At 43.7% G+C, this 19,082-nt stretch overlaps 1 protein-coding gene across 1 annotated transcript in view; it reads left to right on the top strand.

The window, feature by feature from the left end:
- Positions 1-19,082, top strand: part of LOC127627899 (polypeptide N-acetylgalactosaminyltransferase 9-like) — a 165,415-nt gene that overhangs the window by 137,756 nt on the left and 8,577 nt on the right. Inside the window, exons 7-8 of the mRNA XM_052104509.1 lie at positions 8,389-8,574; positions 10,753-10,890. Coding sequence (XP_051960469.1) covers positions 8,389-8,574; positions 10,753-10,890 — 324 coding nt within the window. The remainder of the gene's footprint in view (positions 1-8,388; positions 8,575-10,752; positions 10,891-19,082) is intronic.

The following is a 19,082-nucleotide window of genomic DNA, read 5'->3' on the forward strand; positions in this document are numbered from 1 at the left end:
TAATTATATCTTTAAATCAACTATAAGTCAGTCGTTTGTGGATCGATTTCCCCAAAAACACAGCGACATTGGCTTAACGAATGGCTTTGAGTTAAGCAAATGAGTTTGGGGCGGGGTTATCGTTTTGACTCACCAATGGCAGGAAGGGGGAGTGTTGTTCCTTTTGCAATACCATTTGCATAAATGACACACTTCATCTCTCAAGTTCTTACAGACAGGACCACAAGTATTTCCCGCAAGTATTTCTCCTCCCGTTTAGACTATTGTAACAGTCTTTTTACGTGTTTGAGTAAGAAGGAGCTTCATCGCCTCCAGGTTGTTCAGAACTCTGCTGCAAGGCTTTTAACCCACGTTAAGAGAAGAGAACACATCACACCTGTTTTAGCTTCACTTCACTGGTTACCAGTCCAGTATAGAATTCATTTTAAAATTCTAGTTCTTACTTTTAGAGCCTTGCATGGCCAAGTCCCTACCTACATCACTGACCTGATACAGCCGCACACTCCTACCCGGAGTCTCAGGTCTTTAGATCAGATGCTATTAGTTGTTCCCCGTACCCATTTTAAAACTAGAGGGGACCAGTCATTCCAGGCAGTCGCTCCCAGGCTGTGGAATGCTTTGCCTCTTGTTTTACGTTGCGCAAACTCAGTTGATTCTTTTAAAAAACAACTGAAGACTTTGCTCTTCAAGCAGGCTTTTGGTTAGTCGAGGGTTTTTTTTATGGTTGTTTGTAGTGTTTGTTGTTTGTATTTTGGGGAATGTATTTAAATTGTTTTTGTATTACATTTTACTGTGAAGCACTTTGTGATGTTTATCTGTGAAAAGTGCTATATAAATAAATTTTACTTACTTACTTACTTACTATTTTTTTGACCTTGATGACTCCATCCCAGACCGCTTAAATACAGCTTGAGCGAAAAGGAACTCAGTAATGACAATTCCTCCATCTCGGCATGAGGTAAATGTGTTTCTGCATGTGCTCTTCAGCAATCATCATTTAATCAACATGGCTCCTGTGTCCAGGGAGAGAGAACAAGACATTGTGTCTGATTTGTGTTGCTAATGTTTTGAAAGAGACCTGCTGGAAGACATGCCAGAACGTGACCTGAATGGCACTGGCCTACTGTCCCTTGAATCATAGAATATTACTCTCATTTCCCTGCTGAGAAGACCAGCTTAGATCAGCATGAATTTCCAGCTAGTTTATGCTGGTTTGGTTCTGGCCAAGCAGGTTGTAATAAGGTTGGTTGACCAAGGGAAGCTAGTTAAGAAGTATGGTGAGGCTTACCATGCTGGGGACCATCATCCAAAACAGAACATATGCTGGTGACCATTATACAGTGTTGTATTCAAAAAAGGTCAAATCTAAACAGTAGAAAAGTAGAATACATGTAAGATGTGCTATTTTAACAGAGGACTTGTGCCTTGTAGGATCTCTCGGAATGTTATTGTAAAGGGATTAATGGAAAGGAGGAGGCGAGAACCGGCTTGACGATATAAATAATAGTTTAATGAGGAACTAAACAAAAGGAAAATCACACAAAGGTGTCGGACAGCTGCCCGTAAATCTCTCTCTCTCTCTTGCAATGCAGCTTCCAGTCTGCCTTTATCCCTCTCTGAGGCTTGATTAGCCTGATTAGGGGCCGAATGTGCAGCATCACGACCCAGCCCCACCCTCCACCCTGTCACAGTTACCTCTGATAATTTATTCACCCTCATGTCATCCCAGATGTGTTTGACTTTCTTTCTTCTTCTGAACACAAATGAACATTTTTGAAGAATATCTCAGCTCTGCAGTTCCATGCAATGCAAGTGTATGGTGACAAAAAATCTAAAAGCTGCAAATTTTTTATAAAGTCAGCATAACAGTAATCCATAAGGCTTATGTCTTAAAATTCTTAAAATGTATTAAATTCAGTTTTCCCAAATTTAAGGTCTTAAAAAGTCTTAAATATCATAGATTATACAACAGAAGTCTTAATTATCATTTAAACAGGCCTTAAATTTGGGGGCAGAAAGACAGGAATCATGATATGAACTAATGTGGTTATCAAACTTCAAAAGAATACAATTTAATTAAATAAATGCATGCGCTGCATCCTTCAGAGTGAAAACAAGGCACTGTTGTATTTTCTGTAAGCACACGGGGGGCTTGTGAGTGTTTCCAGTTGTTGCAGAGGAGTCCGCATTCATTAAGCCATATCGGAAATTTATGACAAGTGATCACTAATGATCAACTGTTGATGGTGATGATATAGTGTTGATGAAATATGAAATTTTACTTTTAATTGTTTATATTGTAATACGTTTTAGATTATAGTAGGAGAGTACATTTTATTTCCCTTATCTGTTTGAATGAGCAGCTGGAAGCAGTGAAGCACAAACATTTCAAAATAAGAGTCCCTGGTGTATTTCAGCCTTTGAAGTTAAAAATTCTGCACTATGAATAATTTTTTTCCTGGTTATTGCCATTTTGTTTGCACCATAAACTGAATCTGGAATTTAATTCAATTTGGACACTTGTAGCCGCTGTCTGGCCCTCTGCATCACAGAAGCAAAGACAAAGAATATTTAATATAGGCTACCAATTTTAAAAACTATTGGCAGATTAATTGCTATTCTTTCAACAAATTGTCGTGTCAGCAAAATCCAATATCGGTTGGCCTCTAATTTGTATTCATTTATATAATAAATAAACCAATTTTGATGTGATATATATGTGGAAAACATGTCTTGAGTATGTTAAACTTGCATATATCCTACCATGTTTAACTAATAAGCAATGTTAAGGCCATGCTGAATATGTGCTAGGTTGAAATAAAACCTTTGACAAACAATTAACAATCACAAGATGAGAAACCTTTGTGGCCTCAAAATCTTTCCTTTTGAAATGGGAACTTGGGATGAGACATTCAATATTTTAGCCCTTAATTTCCGCTACACTCCTGCAAAATTATCAATATACATCAGAAATATTAAGAGTAGGATGGCAGTATATGATTCCAAATTTAACCATGGACCAAAAGGCACAAAACACTTATTTTGATTTAAAAGGTTCTTTAACTAGGCACTGTTGTTTATCATCATGTGAAATAAGTGTATGTTAGGTTTGCTTACACATTGAATTCACAAAAGCGCTGATTCACCTGGTGCCTTGTGTAACCCCAGCATTATACCCTTTAGCATTCTTCTCAGAGAATGGGCAGTCTCTTTACTCAACTCTAATCTAAACAGTGAGGGATAACAAGTTAATTTGTTGTCTTTTGTCAGTTTCTTGTGTGAAACTAGGTTTTTATTGAACTTGAACAAAGCACGCAGTTGAGTATTCGCTGTAGAGAGAGAAAGAGAGAGAGAGAGAGGTAGACCTACAGCTTGTTTCGACACTCAATAAGACCATAACAGAATTCTACTACTGCAAGATTGATTTTGTACACCCGGGTTGGACTATGGATCAGTGGCGCTGAAGTTTAAATTATTTTCAAAACTAATAAAAGTAAGTGAATGCAGAGCTAGTGCCATTAATGTCATGGTTAGTGGAGGACAGAGTACCGCACGCTCTTAAAGCAAACTAGTGTAAAGAGAATGAGTGCACTACTTTAGAGCCATTCAGTACAGCCACTAAAGATGATCAGTGCTATTCAATAAAGATCACCTTTTATTCAGAATTAATATTGCATCAGTGCATCATTCTGTGTAAGGGCATACTCCAAAACTCACATTCAAAGATTTCATTGTACTTTGTAGACAAACTCTTAAGGCAGAAACATACTTTATGCAGGTGCATGAACGCAGATGAATCTAGCAACGCAAGCTTAATTTCCTGCGTTATTGCATTCCAAAATGTGTCAGACTGTAATTCATAACACAAAGCAAGTATTTATTGCATTCTCAATGTTGCCACAAGGGGTGATATAAGTGACACTGGGGTGAACTTTCTGCTTCAACGGTGAGTTTTATATATTAAGTCAACTTTTGTGTCAGGGGCACATTAACACACAGGCTTATACGGGCTGAAGCCCAGGGGCCTACATCTCTCATGGGGCCCAGCGGGAGGAGCGCGTTTAAATGCTTTCAGTGGGAGACACTGTTGTTGAAATGGTGACAGTGGGTAACCGTTAAAGGCATCCATGCAGCGCTTGTTCAGTGCACTGCAGTTGCTCTTCATTTTGTTGCATTGGTGTTATAAAAGCTTCTGCCTTTGCTAGTAAGTGAAAATGAGAGAATGAAATATGAAATTGTAAAATGAGTCTGATCTTTCCTAGTAAAATCACTTGAACGCACACCACATGGTATTTACGATTTACAAACTTGTAAGTACAGACTTCCCAAAAGGACTTGAACGTACCATAATCTTTTTAACACGCTGATTAGCTGATTAACTGCTATGTGTTTGCATGTGCTGATTGCTTTCACTTCATCCATTCACTCTTCCATTCATCGGAGGAACCACACTTCAAAATAAGAGTCCCAATCAGTGCAATACATACATGGGGAAATAATAACAGTACAAAAATAAAAACACATATTTTTTGGCTCTTAATGCAATACTAATATAATGAGCTAAGAACTGAACTATTTCAAATAACTGAGGGTTAATTACAATAATGACACATCCAGTTCAGTAGCTCAGACCTTTGAAGGTAACTCTATCACCCCCATTAAGTTCTGAGGCTTGTGACTACCACAGTTATGCAAGAATGCATGTTAAGTATGTTCAACCAGATGCCATATTGGCAATGTGTTGGCCAAAAAAGTATGTTTCTGGCCTAATGTTCACTACATAAAGCTCCCTCACCAGTCAACCCAGACCATGCTGCACATTCAGCCCCTAATCAGGCTAATCAAGCCTCAGAGAGGGATAAAGGCAGACTGGAATCTGCAGTGCGAGAGAGAGAGAGAGAGAGAGAGAGAGAGAGAGAGAGAGAGAGAGAGAGAGAGAGAGAGAGAGAGATTTACGGGCAGCTGTCTGACAAATTAGACTGTGAAATTAAAATTGTGTCCTCCTGAAATTTCCATGGTTATACTGCAAAACAGTGGTATTTATATGTTAATGAGGGCATTATCATATGACTCTTCACTTGCTCTTATTGACTTTGCCAGGGTTTTTTTTCTTCTTTCACACAAAGTTAGCCAGTCATAGCAGAGGTCATTTACATATAAAAGTAAAAACAGGTTTTATGAAAAAAAGTCCCTCCTTAAACTCATTGGTTGAGCTAGTGTTAAGTCAAGCTGGTAGGGATGGTAAACCCTAATATTTTAATAGCACCACATTGTTTAAATTTTTTCGGGGTAATTAACAGCTTACTTGTAGTTGTCTCTTCACATTTAGCTGGCATAGGGAAAACATTTTAGCATACTTTAAATAAAGCACTTCATCTTTAAATGTAGGACTACAGTAGCAAAAACAGGCAGTTTAATTATAAGGGTAAGAGAAAGGGTGGGAAATGAACATGTAAAACTAAATAATTATGACTGCTATTGGTGATAAAACCTTGTCTTAGTGGATTGCAAGGAAAAATAATAAGTGCTTTAAAAGGGTAAATTATAATATTTTTATGTTTCTCAGTAGAGCTTTTGTGTATTGCGTTTATTTAGCATATTCCTTATAAAAGCACTAAGATGCCATACCCAGTGCCCAGTACCTTTCATTTTTAATGTAAAAATGCAAATTTTTAAGGGTACAGCATCTCAAATTATCAGACCTATGCTACATTTGGTGTTACAGCAAAGCAGATTTCAGCAACATTTATATATTTCTATGATCTGGAGTCAGACACACAGAGCCTGTGTCAGCATAATAGTGTGACTGGTGGTCTCGGGGGCGAAAACATATTTACACTCATTCTTCCACACGTTCATTTATCATCCCTTGTTTCTCTCATCTCAGCACAAACTAATGGCCCTGAACACTTAATTGCAGTATCAAGCAAGCACACACACTTTCTAATATGATGGGGGCAAATCTCAACAGGGAAGTGACTGCCCCAAATAAACAGCAGTTCATTTGGAGTGCAATCTGATGTTTGGAGAATCAAATGTTTGGTAATGCATTTGAATTTTTTAAATTGCATAAATGCTAAATTGCTCTAAATTGCATGAAACTTGTTACAGTTTTATGCTTATTGTCACAGTTAGGATAGTCAATATAGTGCAAGCTGAAATAGACTCAAAAATCCATCCCATAGTGTGAGTTCTGCAGTCAACCCTGCCCCAGTTGCTACAACCAGCAGCATGCCTCACAAAACCACACTTACCAAGAGCAGGCATCACACAATGTGTAAGGAGGCATTTTCCCAAAGACCCATTCTTACATTTATGATGTATGATGGGTTGCAAAAGAGCACATGGGTATTGAAACACTTGCTTGCTGGAGGCTTAAAGACAAAAACATTTAGGCAGCATCCACACTAATATGTTTTAATTGAAAACATATATTTTTCTTTAAGTTTTGGCCTTCCGTCCAATCTGAGACAGCGTTAAGTTTTAGCATTTAGCTTCTCAAAAACACTAATTTTGAAAGCGCCATCTTCACGTTGTAGTGTGGACAGGGGAAATGTTATCTAGAGTTATCTAAAATTATGCATTTGTTGTCATGTGATCCGTTCAACCCAAAAAAATCAAGATGGCGGCCCATGTTGTAGCAGCATTGTTGTGCCTGTTATTCACTTTGATAGCGTTGTTATTAAATATAAATGTTACTTTGTAAAACCTTTACATTGCAAAGGCAACAGGAATTTCATTTGGAACTGTTATCTGGCAACGGAAAACAAGAACAGTTGCATTTCAGACCATACATGGAACATCAAGTAATGGGATTTAACAGTTTTCAAACGTTTTAGTGTGGGTGAGCAACTTTTGGAAAACAGTTGAAAACATCAGTGTGGACGGAGAGCGTTCCGAAAAAGAAAATGCTATTTTCAAATGTATCTGGATTAATGTGGACATAGACTAAAGCATGATTGTCAATTAAGTTTTTCAATGAAACTGCTCAATGTAGATTTAAAAAAAATTAAAGACACAACAGTATGATTTTCTGTAAAGCTGCTTCGAATGATGAAAACTTGACTTGACAATTGTCTAACGCATGTTTGTAATTTTCAACAATTATAAAATCTCCCTGTATGGTACGCATTAAGTTCTAATGATGAAAAAAGAAAAATGTATATTTATATTCTGACATGAAATAGTAATAAATCTAACTTTTGTTTTTTTTTTTTGGGGGTTGTTTATTTGTTGTTGTTGTAAAAATAAATAAATACATTTGGGAGAGGCTTCCATATGGCAACTCTGTATCACATTGGAAAATTGTCCAAAAACTAGTTTTTCTTAAAGCGATTTCTTCATGGAAAGGTATACAAACACTGTTCCTACTCCCTGAGACATATTATTTAAGTGTTGGAAGATATCTCACCTGGCTTTGTGGCAGCTCAAGACTCTGAAAACAGCAAAAAAAAAATTTATATGTACCACGGACAATGAAGTTTTGGACCTGTCAATCATTTTGCACATTCTCATAGTGTTGTAGTTGCAGTGAATTATTGAGACATCAATAATTTAAACCATGTTGTTCATAACAGTTGTCAGTTGAAGGCGCTATTTTGCTGCAAGGTGTCAGTCTTAATAAAGTTAATTTGGTATCTTTGGAGCTGGGATAGGCTCCAGCCCCCCGCGACCCTGTACACAGGATAAGCGGTTGACGATGGATGGATGGATGGATGGTATCTTTGGAGTGCGGGTTTTGTTAAGAGGGGGTATGGCTAGTCCAGTGGCTCAGTGCCGTGGAAGTAGAACAGCTACAGTACCTTTAATGTATTTATGCTCTTGGAACTTCTACAAACTAAAATTGAGTGAATCCTTATTATGCTTTCTTCAACATTGTCGATTATTTTCTCTGTCACTTAGCTCAGCCTCAATGTTGTCAATCGAAAGAGCTTACAGTGCACTCCCCTTTCCCTTTCCATAAAACATTGCCATGTTCATTTTTGTCTTAAAGAAGAAATAAAATTCATGATTGCATAAATTCAATTACATTTCCACATAAACTAATAAATGCAATATTGTTATAGATGGCACTATCCATACACAATTCCCAATGAGAAAATGCATTAGTAAAATATCATTGTATTACAGAGATGCCATATCTGTCTAAATACACAATAAATCAAATAATAAAGTTCCATTGCCATTTTATATAATGTCCTTTCAATGCTTTACTATTCTGCCACAATATTGTTATGTCTTTCAATAATGTTAATTTGGGCTTTTCTCAACAAATACTGATACATTGAAAAATCAGCATGTCATGTAATTAAATAAAAAAAAAACGTTTTGATAGTTTGAGAGTCCTAATATTTTCCTATTATTCTCTCTGTCTCTCTTTCCGGGCAGGTGTGGCAATGTGGCGGCAGTATGGAGGTTCTTCCATGTGCTAGAGTTGCACACATTGAACGCACAAAGAAACCATACAACAATGACATCGACTACTACGCCAAGCGTAACGCACTGCGGGCAGCAGAGGTCTGGATGGATGAGTTTAAATCTCATGTCTACATGGCCTGGAATATCCCCATGAATGTGAGTTAGAGCTTGAGCAATCATGCTCAATCATCCTTATTTGTTAAGTCTAGACAGCCAGTGATTAATCGAAAATTATTGCGGTGCTTAATTTTGTCTTGATTCATTTTCTTGTGTGTCTTTTGTACACGGCACAGTGCACAGTACAATATTGCAGATTAAGTTTGGCAACTTGTCAGAGTATGTTCTAATGTTTTCTTAAGCACACAATTTGTGCAGTCATTGTCTTTGCATTAAACAATGCTGAGTTTCAGACAGATATATATATATATATATATATATATATATATATATATATATATATATATATATATATATATATATATATATATATATAATTATTAGGTTACAAACTGGTAATTACAAGGGTACCATATTATGGTACATGTTATAATTGTAGTTTGAGGACATTTCCCCAGAATTCAAATCACTTAAAAACATATTGTATTAAAACAATGTTTGTTTGTTTTTTTTTTTTTGTTTGTTTTTTTAATGTAAAAATGCATAAAGTTTTTTGTGAGGGTTAGGTTTAGGGGTGGGGGTTAGAATCTATAGTTCGTACAGTATAAAAATCATTATGTCTATGGAGAGTTCTCATAAGGATAGCCGTACCAACGCACGTGTGTGTGCATGTGCATGCATGCGTGCGTGCGTGTGTGTGTGTGTGTGTGTGTGTTTGTGTGTGTGTGTGTGTTTAATTGGTTCTTTATGAAAAACTTTTTTTGTAATTTGCAATATCAAGCATAACTCTTAAGTTATTAATTAAATTTTATGACCCATCTTGATCTGTAAACATATTTTTTTTTTTTCTTCCCAAACGGAAAAGTGGTGCATTGAAAGGATAATTAAACCAGAGCCAGCACTTACATTATAAAAATGTTTAATTACATTGTAGTGTTTTAGGAATGGCCTTGGACCATAAATATAATGAGATATTTGAGATGTAATGACCTCTTCACAGCTACAGTTGAAGTCAGAAGCTTACATTCACCTTAGCCAAATACATTTAAACTCAGTTTTTTACAAGTCCTGACATTTAATCGTAGTAAACATTCCCTGTCTTATGTCAGTTAGGATCACTACTTTATTTAAAGAATTGTCAGAATAACAGTAGAGAGAATTATTTATATCAGATTTATTTTTTCATCACATTCCTAGTGGGTCAGAAGTTTACATACACTTTGTTAGTATTTGGTAGCATTGCCTTTAAATTATTGAACTTGGGTCAAACATTTTGGGTTGCCTTCCACAAGATTCTCTCAATAAGTTACTGGAATTTTGGCCCATTCCTCCAGACAGAACTGAGTCAGGTTTGTGGGCCTCCTTGCTTGCACATGCTTTTTCAGTTCTGCCCACAAATTTTATATCAGATTGAGGTCAGGGCTTTGTGATGGCTTAAGCCATTTGTCCACAACTCTGGAGGTATGCTTGGGGTCATTGTCCATTTGGAAGACTCATTTGCGAACCAAGCTTTAACTTCCTGGCTGATGTCTTGAGATGTTGCTTCAATATATCAACATAATTTTCCTTCCTCACGATGCTGTACAAGTCCCACAAATGCCATGCTCACTTTCAGTTGGAATTCAAGACAACTGCATTGTCTTGCAGTTAAAGGTGGAATAAGTATAATATAATTACATAATATACATACATTCTTAAATAATAAATTATGTATACACATACTAAATTTCAAATTACATTAGATTCTCACAGATCTGTGAGAATCTAATGACAGTTGGTGCCATTGATGTAAAATCTGGCATTTTTGCTTAAAAAGGCATGAATTGAAAGCTACAACAGAGTACAAGATTTTCAGTGAATAAAGATTTTAATTTCAGTATGTTTCTTCACACAAAGCTATCATATGGCTTCAGAAGACTTGATAGCGCAAGAGTTGTCCGGACTACCTTTTTGAGTTTTTTAAGCTTAATAGACCCTTGTCACAATATGCTTTCATTATATGTAAAAAGCAGCTTGGAGACACTTCAAAATGTCTTATTTTGGGATCCACAGAAGAAGGAAATCCGTCGAGGACAACCCACAAACAACAAATATCCTGGCTTGCTGTATTTTACCAGCATCCCAGAGGGGCTGCTCGTTTATTTTGTGCATTTAAATAGTTTTACGTAAAACAGTGCCTGCTAAATGACAACTAGCTGTCTCTTTGTGTTTTGCCAGAACCCAGGAGTCGATTTTGGAGATGTGTCAGAGCGTGTAGCGCTGAGGAAGAAAATGAACTGCAGGAGCTTTCACTGGTACCTTGAGCATGTTTATCCTGAGATGAGAGTCTACAATAACACCATCACCTATGGAGAGGTAATAAAGACAAATCAACATTATAAACACCTTTTTAAGCCAGTAAAACCTTTATAGAACAGTTTGAGCTTTTACAAACTGTTAGTTTAATGTCTGTATGCTTCCTTGAGGAATGGGACAAAGTTATCTGTCACATTTAGGTTTTAGAAGGCAATTTCATACCAAAGATGCTTATAGTGACAGTGTTGCTTCAGCAGCTTGTAAAAGATACCAAGTATGCAACATGAGCTCATTAGGAATCATAGGTATTTAATGCATATATTTGGATAGACAATGAAACAAACAATATCAAAGTACTGAAAGCATAAAAAAATTAAACCTTTCAATGTATTTATGATGGAGCTGTCTAATTGATGGACTCAGGACACAGTGTCTTGCCCAAGGACACTTCAGCACGTGGAGTCGTGTGGGTCAGGATTCGAACCATCAATCCTGCGATTAGTGGCTAACCCGCTCTACCAACTGAGCCACAGCCGACACAAGTCATTCTAAAAGTTTCTAAAAGTGACACAAGTTTCTAAAATTGCACATATGTAACAGGGTTTACATTTTAGATGCTGTCAATATGTTGAAATTGTGCGTTTCAGTGTCTATCCAAACGTACATAAATGTTTTTGTACACTTTACATTCAAATGCCTATGAATATCAATGACATCACCCTGTATTACGAGAACTAAGACACATCTTTAAAGTACTAATAAGGATAGACTACCATTATAATTGAGGCATTAGAAACAAGTCAAGTACAATGCTAAGTTTTATCAATGTTTACTTAGTTATTTTATGCTATGGTTTCTCTCAAGAGTGACTTTGAATAATGTTTCATCCCTTCGAATGCAGCCATTTCCTTATGGTATCCATATGATTTCTTTGTGTGAGAACAGAAATTTGTATTTTTAGTATGGAAAATACAAAAGTGCATTAATACAGCAGAAATGTACAGATAATTGGTTTCCATGGCAACAGTGTAGCAAGCATTGGGATTAGCTTCAATTTTCTCATAATGTGATTTAATGAGGCCCTTATTAGCTTTAGTGTGTGTGTGTGTGTGTGTGTGTGTGTGTGTGTGTGTGTGTGAGCGTGTATTTATCACTTCGTGGGGACCAAATGTCCCCATGAGGATAGTAAAACCTGAAATGTTTGACGTTGTGGGGACAATTTGTTGGTCCCCATGAGGATAACAGCTTATAAATCATACTAAATAAAAAAAAAATTTAAATGTAAAAATGCAGAAAGTTTTCTGTGAGGGTTAGGCTTAAGGGTAGGGTTAGGGGATAGAATATATAGTTTGTATAGTATAAAAACCATTATGTCTATGGAAACCCAACGCATGCGTGTGTGTGTGTGTGTGTGTGTGTGTGTGTTTGTGTGTGTGTGCGCGCGTGTGCATGCGTGCGTGCGTGCGTGCGTGCACACATTGGAATTAAACAGGCCTAAATCACCATAGAAGAAATCTTACTGCTCTTTCAATTCATGGGAGAAAAACAATTATACCTGTATTTGATCTCTGCAACAGCCAGGGCAGAAAATCTATAGCCGCATTGAAATAGCTTGTCTCTGAAAATATCCATGCCAGACCACAGATTCCACATATCTCATGTTCTCTCCAGTTTTAGGTTTTATTGATGTTCAATGTCACAAGATAGATTTTCACTGGCAGTGCCTGTGTGTTCATTTATTTTCAAGCTTCAGAGAAGCACAATTGCTACAGGCTGAATTGGGCTACTTAATCCTACAAAAGGCCATTCATTTGAGTGTGTGTTTGCAGGGTCCAAGATTAAAGGCCAGTTTTTGCTTCTTCTGTCTGCGTCGTTCTGCGAGTACAGTTAACGTTTTTTTTTTTTTTTTTTCTGCGAGTACACAGCTAGTGTATTAAGAGAAAATGCCTTAATTTGTGAAATGATTATATATAAAAAAATAAATAAACAAAATAATTGGTTATTTATTCAATTATATTATTGTTGCATCAATGTGAACATTTATGAGATTTTGGTCAATTGAATTTATAATACTGTACATGCTGCCTACCATGTAGAGAGAAAATAAATCAGGAATATACAGCATGTTTGCTTTTAAGTATAAATCATTTATAAAAAAAATTGCTTATGAATTACAAGTGTTTTGTTTACATAACTTGACTGTACGAACATATGATCAAAACAGGTTTTTGTAGTATAAATCAAAGCTCTTATATAATACTAAGTGTAAATCAGCCAAGTTAACATACATAACCAAACGTTCCCCTTCTGTCGCTCTCTCCACGTTGTGTCGGAGAAGCGACACTAGGGGACCCATTCCAATCTTGCCATGCGCTGAACCGTGTACGTGAACCACCGATACAGAGGCGGGCAGGGATTTCATCCAGTGCTGCGCATCGTCTGTTCCTGGCTGCACGTACCCTTCCCCAATGCCCCATAAGAACATCGAGATACTTCTAGTTACCCTGGGAGGGGAACAAGGTGATGTTTGCCAACATGGGAATCTTTTCTCTCTATGTTTCTTGCATAGAGCAATCACGGCCGGGGCCCTTACATGCATATAGGGAAAGGGGTCTTACCCAGACCCTGTGGAGACCACACCTGCCCTTTTTCTTGGGGAGGAAAAGTGGTAGACACGTCACACAGCCGTCTTAGGGCTCATGTGGAAAGTATGGTGCGGTGGTAGATCCAGCCTCGAAAGGGGGGAGTTGCTACAGCACGGCGACCGGGGCAGCTGTAACTGCCTAAGGGAGACACAGGGGTCCGCTCGTAAGGGGACAGAACCGTGGAATTACACACAGGGGGAGTCCGAGCAGGAGGCCTTACCTGTGGAGCACCTATACCAGTACAGGGTAGCCAACAGGGTACCCGCAGTGGCTTGGGTCGGCGAGTTCCTCCGCTGAACCGCGGACCCGGAGGGCTGGGGAGGAATCGACCAGGGGCCCGACTCGGAGTGGGGCGCCCTGGGAAGAAGGCGCACTACTTTACCTTGACGTCAGGAAAGGGCGCTGGGCACAGCGATTCACCTGGCCGGTCGGTCTCACGTGTTACCGAAGTTCTCACGGGCTCGGACCTGAGAAAACACGAGACGCAACCGACTCAACGCGGAGGTTGTAAAACCTCGCGAAGGTGTTGGGTGTTGCCCAACCCGCGGCTCTACAGATGTCTGCTAGGGAGGTGACCTTGGCCAGTGCCCACGAGGACGCAACACCCCTTGTTGGGTGAGCTCGGACCCGCAAGGGTAGGGGCACGGCCTGGGTGTGATAAGCCAGTGTGATGGCGTCGACAACCCAGTGGGCGAGCCTCTGTTTGGAGACGGCATTCCCTTTCTGCCATCCCCCAAAGCAGACAAAGAGCTGCTCAGAGCGTCTGGTGCTCTGTGTGCGGTCCAGGTAAATGCGCAGGGCGCGCACTGGACATAGCAACGAAAGGGCTGGGTCTGCCTCCTCCCAGGGCAGCGCTTGCAGGTTCACTACCTGATCTCGGAAGGGTGTGGTAGGAACCTTGGGCACATAGCCCGGTCGCGGCCTTAGGATCACAGACGTATCAGCCGGACCGAACTCCAGGCAAGTGTCGCTGACAGAGAACGCTTGCAGGTCCCCGACCCTCTTGATAGAGGCGAGCGCGATCAGCAGGGCCGTCTTAAGAGAGAGGGCCCTGAGTCCAATTGATTCAAGTGGCTCGAAGGGGGGTCTCTGGAGTCCTGCCAAGACTACCGAGAGATCCCAGGAGGGAACTAGGCCTGGCCGGGAGGGATTCAACCTCCGGGCGCCTCTCAGGAACCTGAGGATCAGGTCGTGCTTACCCAAAGACTTGCCATCTACAGGATCGTGGTGGGCGGCAATGGCGGCAACATACACCTTGAGGGTGGATGGGGACAGCCTCCTGTCCAGCCTCTCCTGTAGGAACAGGAGCACTGACTTGATCGCGCATCTCTGCGGGTCTTCGGTTCAGGAAGAACACCAATCTGCGAACGAGCGCCACTTTAGGGCGTAAAGGTGCATGGTAGAGTGGGCTCTGGCTTGGTTGATTGTATTCACAACAGTCACCGGTAAGCCGGCTAGCTCTTCCGCATCCCGTCCAGGGACCAGACGTGGAGGTTCCAGAGGTCTGGGCGTGGGAGCCAGAGCGTGCACCCGTCCCTGAGAGAGGAGGTCCTTTCTCAGGGGAATTCGCCAGGGAAGAGCTGTCGCGAGAAGTCTGAGCTCCGAGAACCAAGTCCGAGTGGGCCAGTAGGGGGCCACTAACGTGACTTGCTCCTCGTCCTCCCTGACCTTGCACAGCACCGGTGCAAGAAGGCTCACTGGAGGAAATGCGTACTTGCGCAGCCCCGAGGGCCAGCTGTGTGCCAGCGCGTCTGTCCCGAGGGGAGCCTCTGTTAGGGCGTACCAGAGCGGGCAGTGGGAGGTTTCCTGGGAGGCAAACAGGTCTAGCTGGGCCTTGCCAAACCGTTCCCAAATCAGCTGGACCAACTGGGGGTGAAGCCTCCACTCCCCGCCGGGCAGGCGTTGTCGTGATAGCGCGTCCGCTACGACGTTGACTTGAGTCGCTGCTGGCTCCATAGGAGGAGACGGCGGGCGAGTTGTGACATGTGGCGGGAGCGTACGCCGCCTTGGCGATTTATGTACGCCACCACCGTGATGCTGTCCGATCTCACGAGGACATGTTTGTCCCGAACTAACGGGAGGAACTTCCTGAGAGCAAAATGGACGGTCAGCAACTCTAGGCAATTGATGTGCCAACGCAGCGGGGCCCCTTTCCAACAGCCCGCTGCTGCGTGCCCGCCGCACACGGCACCCCACCCGGACCAGGAGGCGTCGGTTGTGACCAGAACGCATCGGGAAACCTGCTGAAGGGGCACTCCTGCCCGTAAAAAGCAGAGGTCTGTCCAGGGTCGGAGTGTTTTGAGGCAGGCGGGGGTGATCCTTACCCGATGCGTGCCATGGTGCCATGCTTGTCTCGGGACTCGAGTCTGGAGCCAGTGCTGGAGTGGTCTCATATGCATCAACCCCAGCGGTGCGACCGCCGCGGAGGACGCCATATGCCCCAAGAGCCTCTGGAAAAGTTTTAGAGGGACCACCGTGCCTGGCTTGAAGGAAGCGAGGCACTCCAGCACTGACTGAGCACGCTCGCTCGTGAGACGTCTAACTCCAACCCGAGAAAAGAGATGCTCTGAACCGGAGTGAGCTTGCTCTTTTCCCAGTTGACCTGAAGCCCCAAGCGGCTGAGGTGCCGGAGCACCCGGTCTCTGTGTGTGCATAGTAACTCTCGAGAGTGTGCTAAGATGAGCCAGTCGTCGAGGTAGTTGAGAATGCAGATGCCGGCTACGCGTAGCGGGGCAAGGGCCGCCTCTGCGACCTTCGTGAAGACGCAAGGGGACAGAGACAGGCCGAAGGGGAGGACTTTGTACTGAAACGCCTGGCCGTCGAACGCGAACCATAAGAAGGGTCGGTGTCGTGGCAGAATTGAGACGTGGAAGTATGCATCCTTCAGGTCTACCGCTGCGAACCAATCTAGATGCTGAACACCAGCCAGAATATTTCTCTGCGTGAGCATTTTGAACGGGAGTTTTAACAAGGCCAAATTGAAAACTCGCAGGTCCAGGATTGGTCGTAAGCCGCCGCCTTTCTTGGGTACAATGAAGTAAGGGCTGTAGAAACCCTTCCACATTTCGGTTGGAGGGACGGGCTCTACCGCGCCTTTGGCTAAGAGGGTCGCGATTTCCGTGCGCAGGGAACTGGCATGCTCGCCGTGTACTGCGGAAAAGCGGACGCTCCTGAAGGGGGCGGAGCCGGGCAAACTGAATTGCGTAACCGAAGTCGAATGGTCCGTGCAGCCAGCGTGATGCGTTGGGAAGCGAAAACCACACTTCCCAGCTCTGCGCTAGGGGCACCAAAGGGACGAGTATTTTGGACGTACCTGGCGGGGCCTCGCGAGCGGGCGGAACAGGTAATGCAGCATCGGGCGGCTTCGTTGCGGCCTGAGGCTGAGGTGCTGAGAATAAACTCAAAGCACTTACCTTGCTCCGCGCCCGGCAGGGGCGGGTTCGTGACTGAGGAGGAGGTCTGATGTTGGCGTCCTCTGGACTCGCCTGAACCGGCCGGCCGGGGACAGTCGTGGGCAGGCGGAAGGCGGATCGCCGTCCGTGTACCGGGACTGTCGTAATCTGAAAGCAGATTGCCGTGAGAACGGCATTTGTGGGCCAGGTGACCCAGAGGCAAAGGAAATAGCTCTTTTATTGAGAATATGGGTACCACAGCCCCCGTCAGGGGGTGTGGCAAATGAAAAAACAAAGGATTCTCCTCCCGGCCCTCCACCGGGGGACGGAGCGGTCTTACCACCTCCGGAGCTAACGTCTTCGGCTCTGGGTCGACTGTCTCAGGAACGCTTGGGAGCCTTCCGGGTCCTAGAGGGGGTTTGTGAGACAGGAGCGTGCGCCGCCTGCGGGGTGCTCGACGCTGGGGCTGAGAGCTGGGCCCGGGTTGAGGCGGAGCAGGGGCTGGTTTCTTCGCCGCAAGGGGACGCCCTCGGCGAGCAGACGGGGCAGGGCCCGTAGCGGAAGGTGTGCGGCGGGGCATGATGTGAGATATGGCCTCCGTCTGCTTCTTCACCGTGGAGAACTGTTGGCCGAAGTCCTCGGCGGTGTTGCCGAAAAGGCCAATCTGGGAGACAGGTGCGTCCAGGAAGCGGTTCTTGTCGGCCTCACGCATCTCGACCAGGTTGAGCCAGAGATGGCGTTCCTGGACCACTAGGGTGGCCATCGCCTGTCCGAGTGCCTGCGCTGTGGCCTTCGTCGCTCTCAGGGCGAGGTCGGTCGCTGAGCGCAGTTCCTGCAGCACGTCAGGATCTGGTCCACCCCCGTGCATGTTTCTGAGTGCTTTGGCCTGGTGGACTTGCAGGAGGCCCATTGCATGCAGGGCGGAGGCAGCGTGTCCAGCCGCACTGTAGGCCTTCGCGTTGAGTGAGGATGTTGTCCTACAGGGCTTGGATGGGAGTACGGGGCGGCCACGCCAGGAGGTAGGGCTACCGGGGCATAGATGGTACGCAACTGCCCTATCGACCTGGGGAATCGCCCCGTATCCGTGGCGCTCTCCGCCGTCAAGGGTGGTGAGAGTGGAGCGGGTGGCACCTAGACGAGCGGAGAGCGGGGCTCTCCACGTAGACGTCAGCTTGTCATGTACCTCCGGGAAAAACGGGACCGGGGGGAAGCCTTCACAGTCATCCAACCGTGAAGGCTGTGGGGAGGATGGAGGGTTTCAATCCAACCCCATGCTCACGGCGGCCCGGGAAAGCATGTCAGACATCTGAGCGTCGGCCTCAGCCTGGGCCTGCTGGCCCGAAGGCGGCAGTCCAGGGGAGTCCTCAGCATCAGACATCACACTCTCCGATGCAGCGGCGAGCTCATCTGCTTCGGGCTCAGGAGGATAGACAGCCAGGCCGTAAGGCGAGCCGCTATTGCCGCGAGCGTGGACGGGGACCAGCGAGCGTGTCGGGGAACGGGAGGTTCGCGGGGGTCTACCTGGCGAAACTGCACCCGCTGCCGCCCCAAATCACCCCCAGCGCCAACCGCATCGTCCTCAATCCCGTGGGAAGAAGGAGAAATGCGGGGTGCAGCTGGGGTGGCTTGCTGTCTGTTGAAAGCAAGCCGCGACCGCAACGTGGTCATGGTCATGTTCTCGAAGTGAGAACATGAGCCATCCACAAACGCCGCCTCGGTGTGATCGCGGCCCAAACACACGAGACAGCGCCTGTGGCCGTCTGAAGCGGAGAGCACTCTACCGCATCCAGGAACAACACAGGGGTGGAAGGGCATCTTGAAAAGACGGCGTCCTGAAAAGGACGTTCAACGCCGCTGTGTTTTGCTCTTTTAGAGAAATTCACTCTTTTAAGGAAATAACTCTTTTAATACACAGTATGTGTGTGTGTCTGCGCTGTCGAAGCTCAGGGACAACAATGCACGCCGTGCAAAGTAGGAGAAAGCCGCTGTTGTGCGCCGTCAAATCCAACAGCATGCAGATCGTCAGAGGAAACAGGAACGTAATAGTGGTGTGTAAACTCGCAGCAAACTGCAGACAGACCATCGGCTCCGAAGAAATTTTCTGAATGAACTCCCGTATTTGCGCCGCTTAAATACCCGTATGTCCGGGGGCGGGACATGCAAATACTGGCTGCCAACTCTCATTGGCCTTATTTCATAGATCAGAGGTGGATAT

The sequence above is a fragment of the Xyrauchen texanus genome, chromosome 3 (genome assembly GCF_025860055.1).
Source record: "Xyrauchen texanus isolate HMW12.3.18 chromosome 3, RBS_HiC_50CHRs, whole genome shotgun sequence".
In the NCBI taxonomy this organism is placed as follows: domain Eukaryota; kingdom Metazoa; phylum Chordata; class Actinopteri; order Cypriniformes; family Catostomidae; genus Xyrauchen; species Xyrauchen texanus.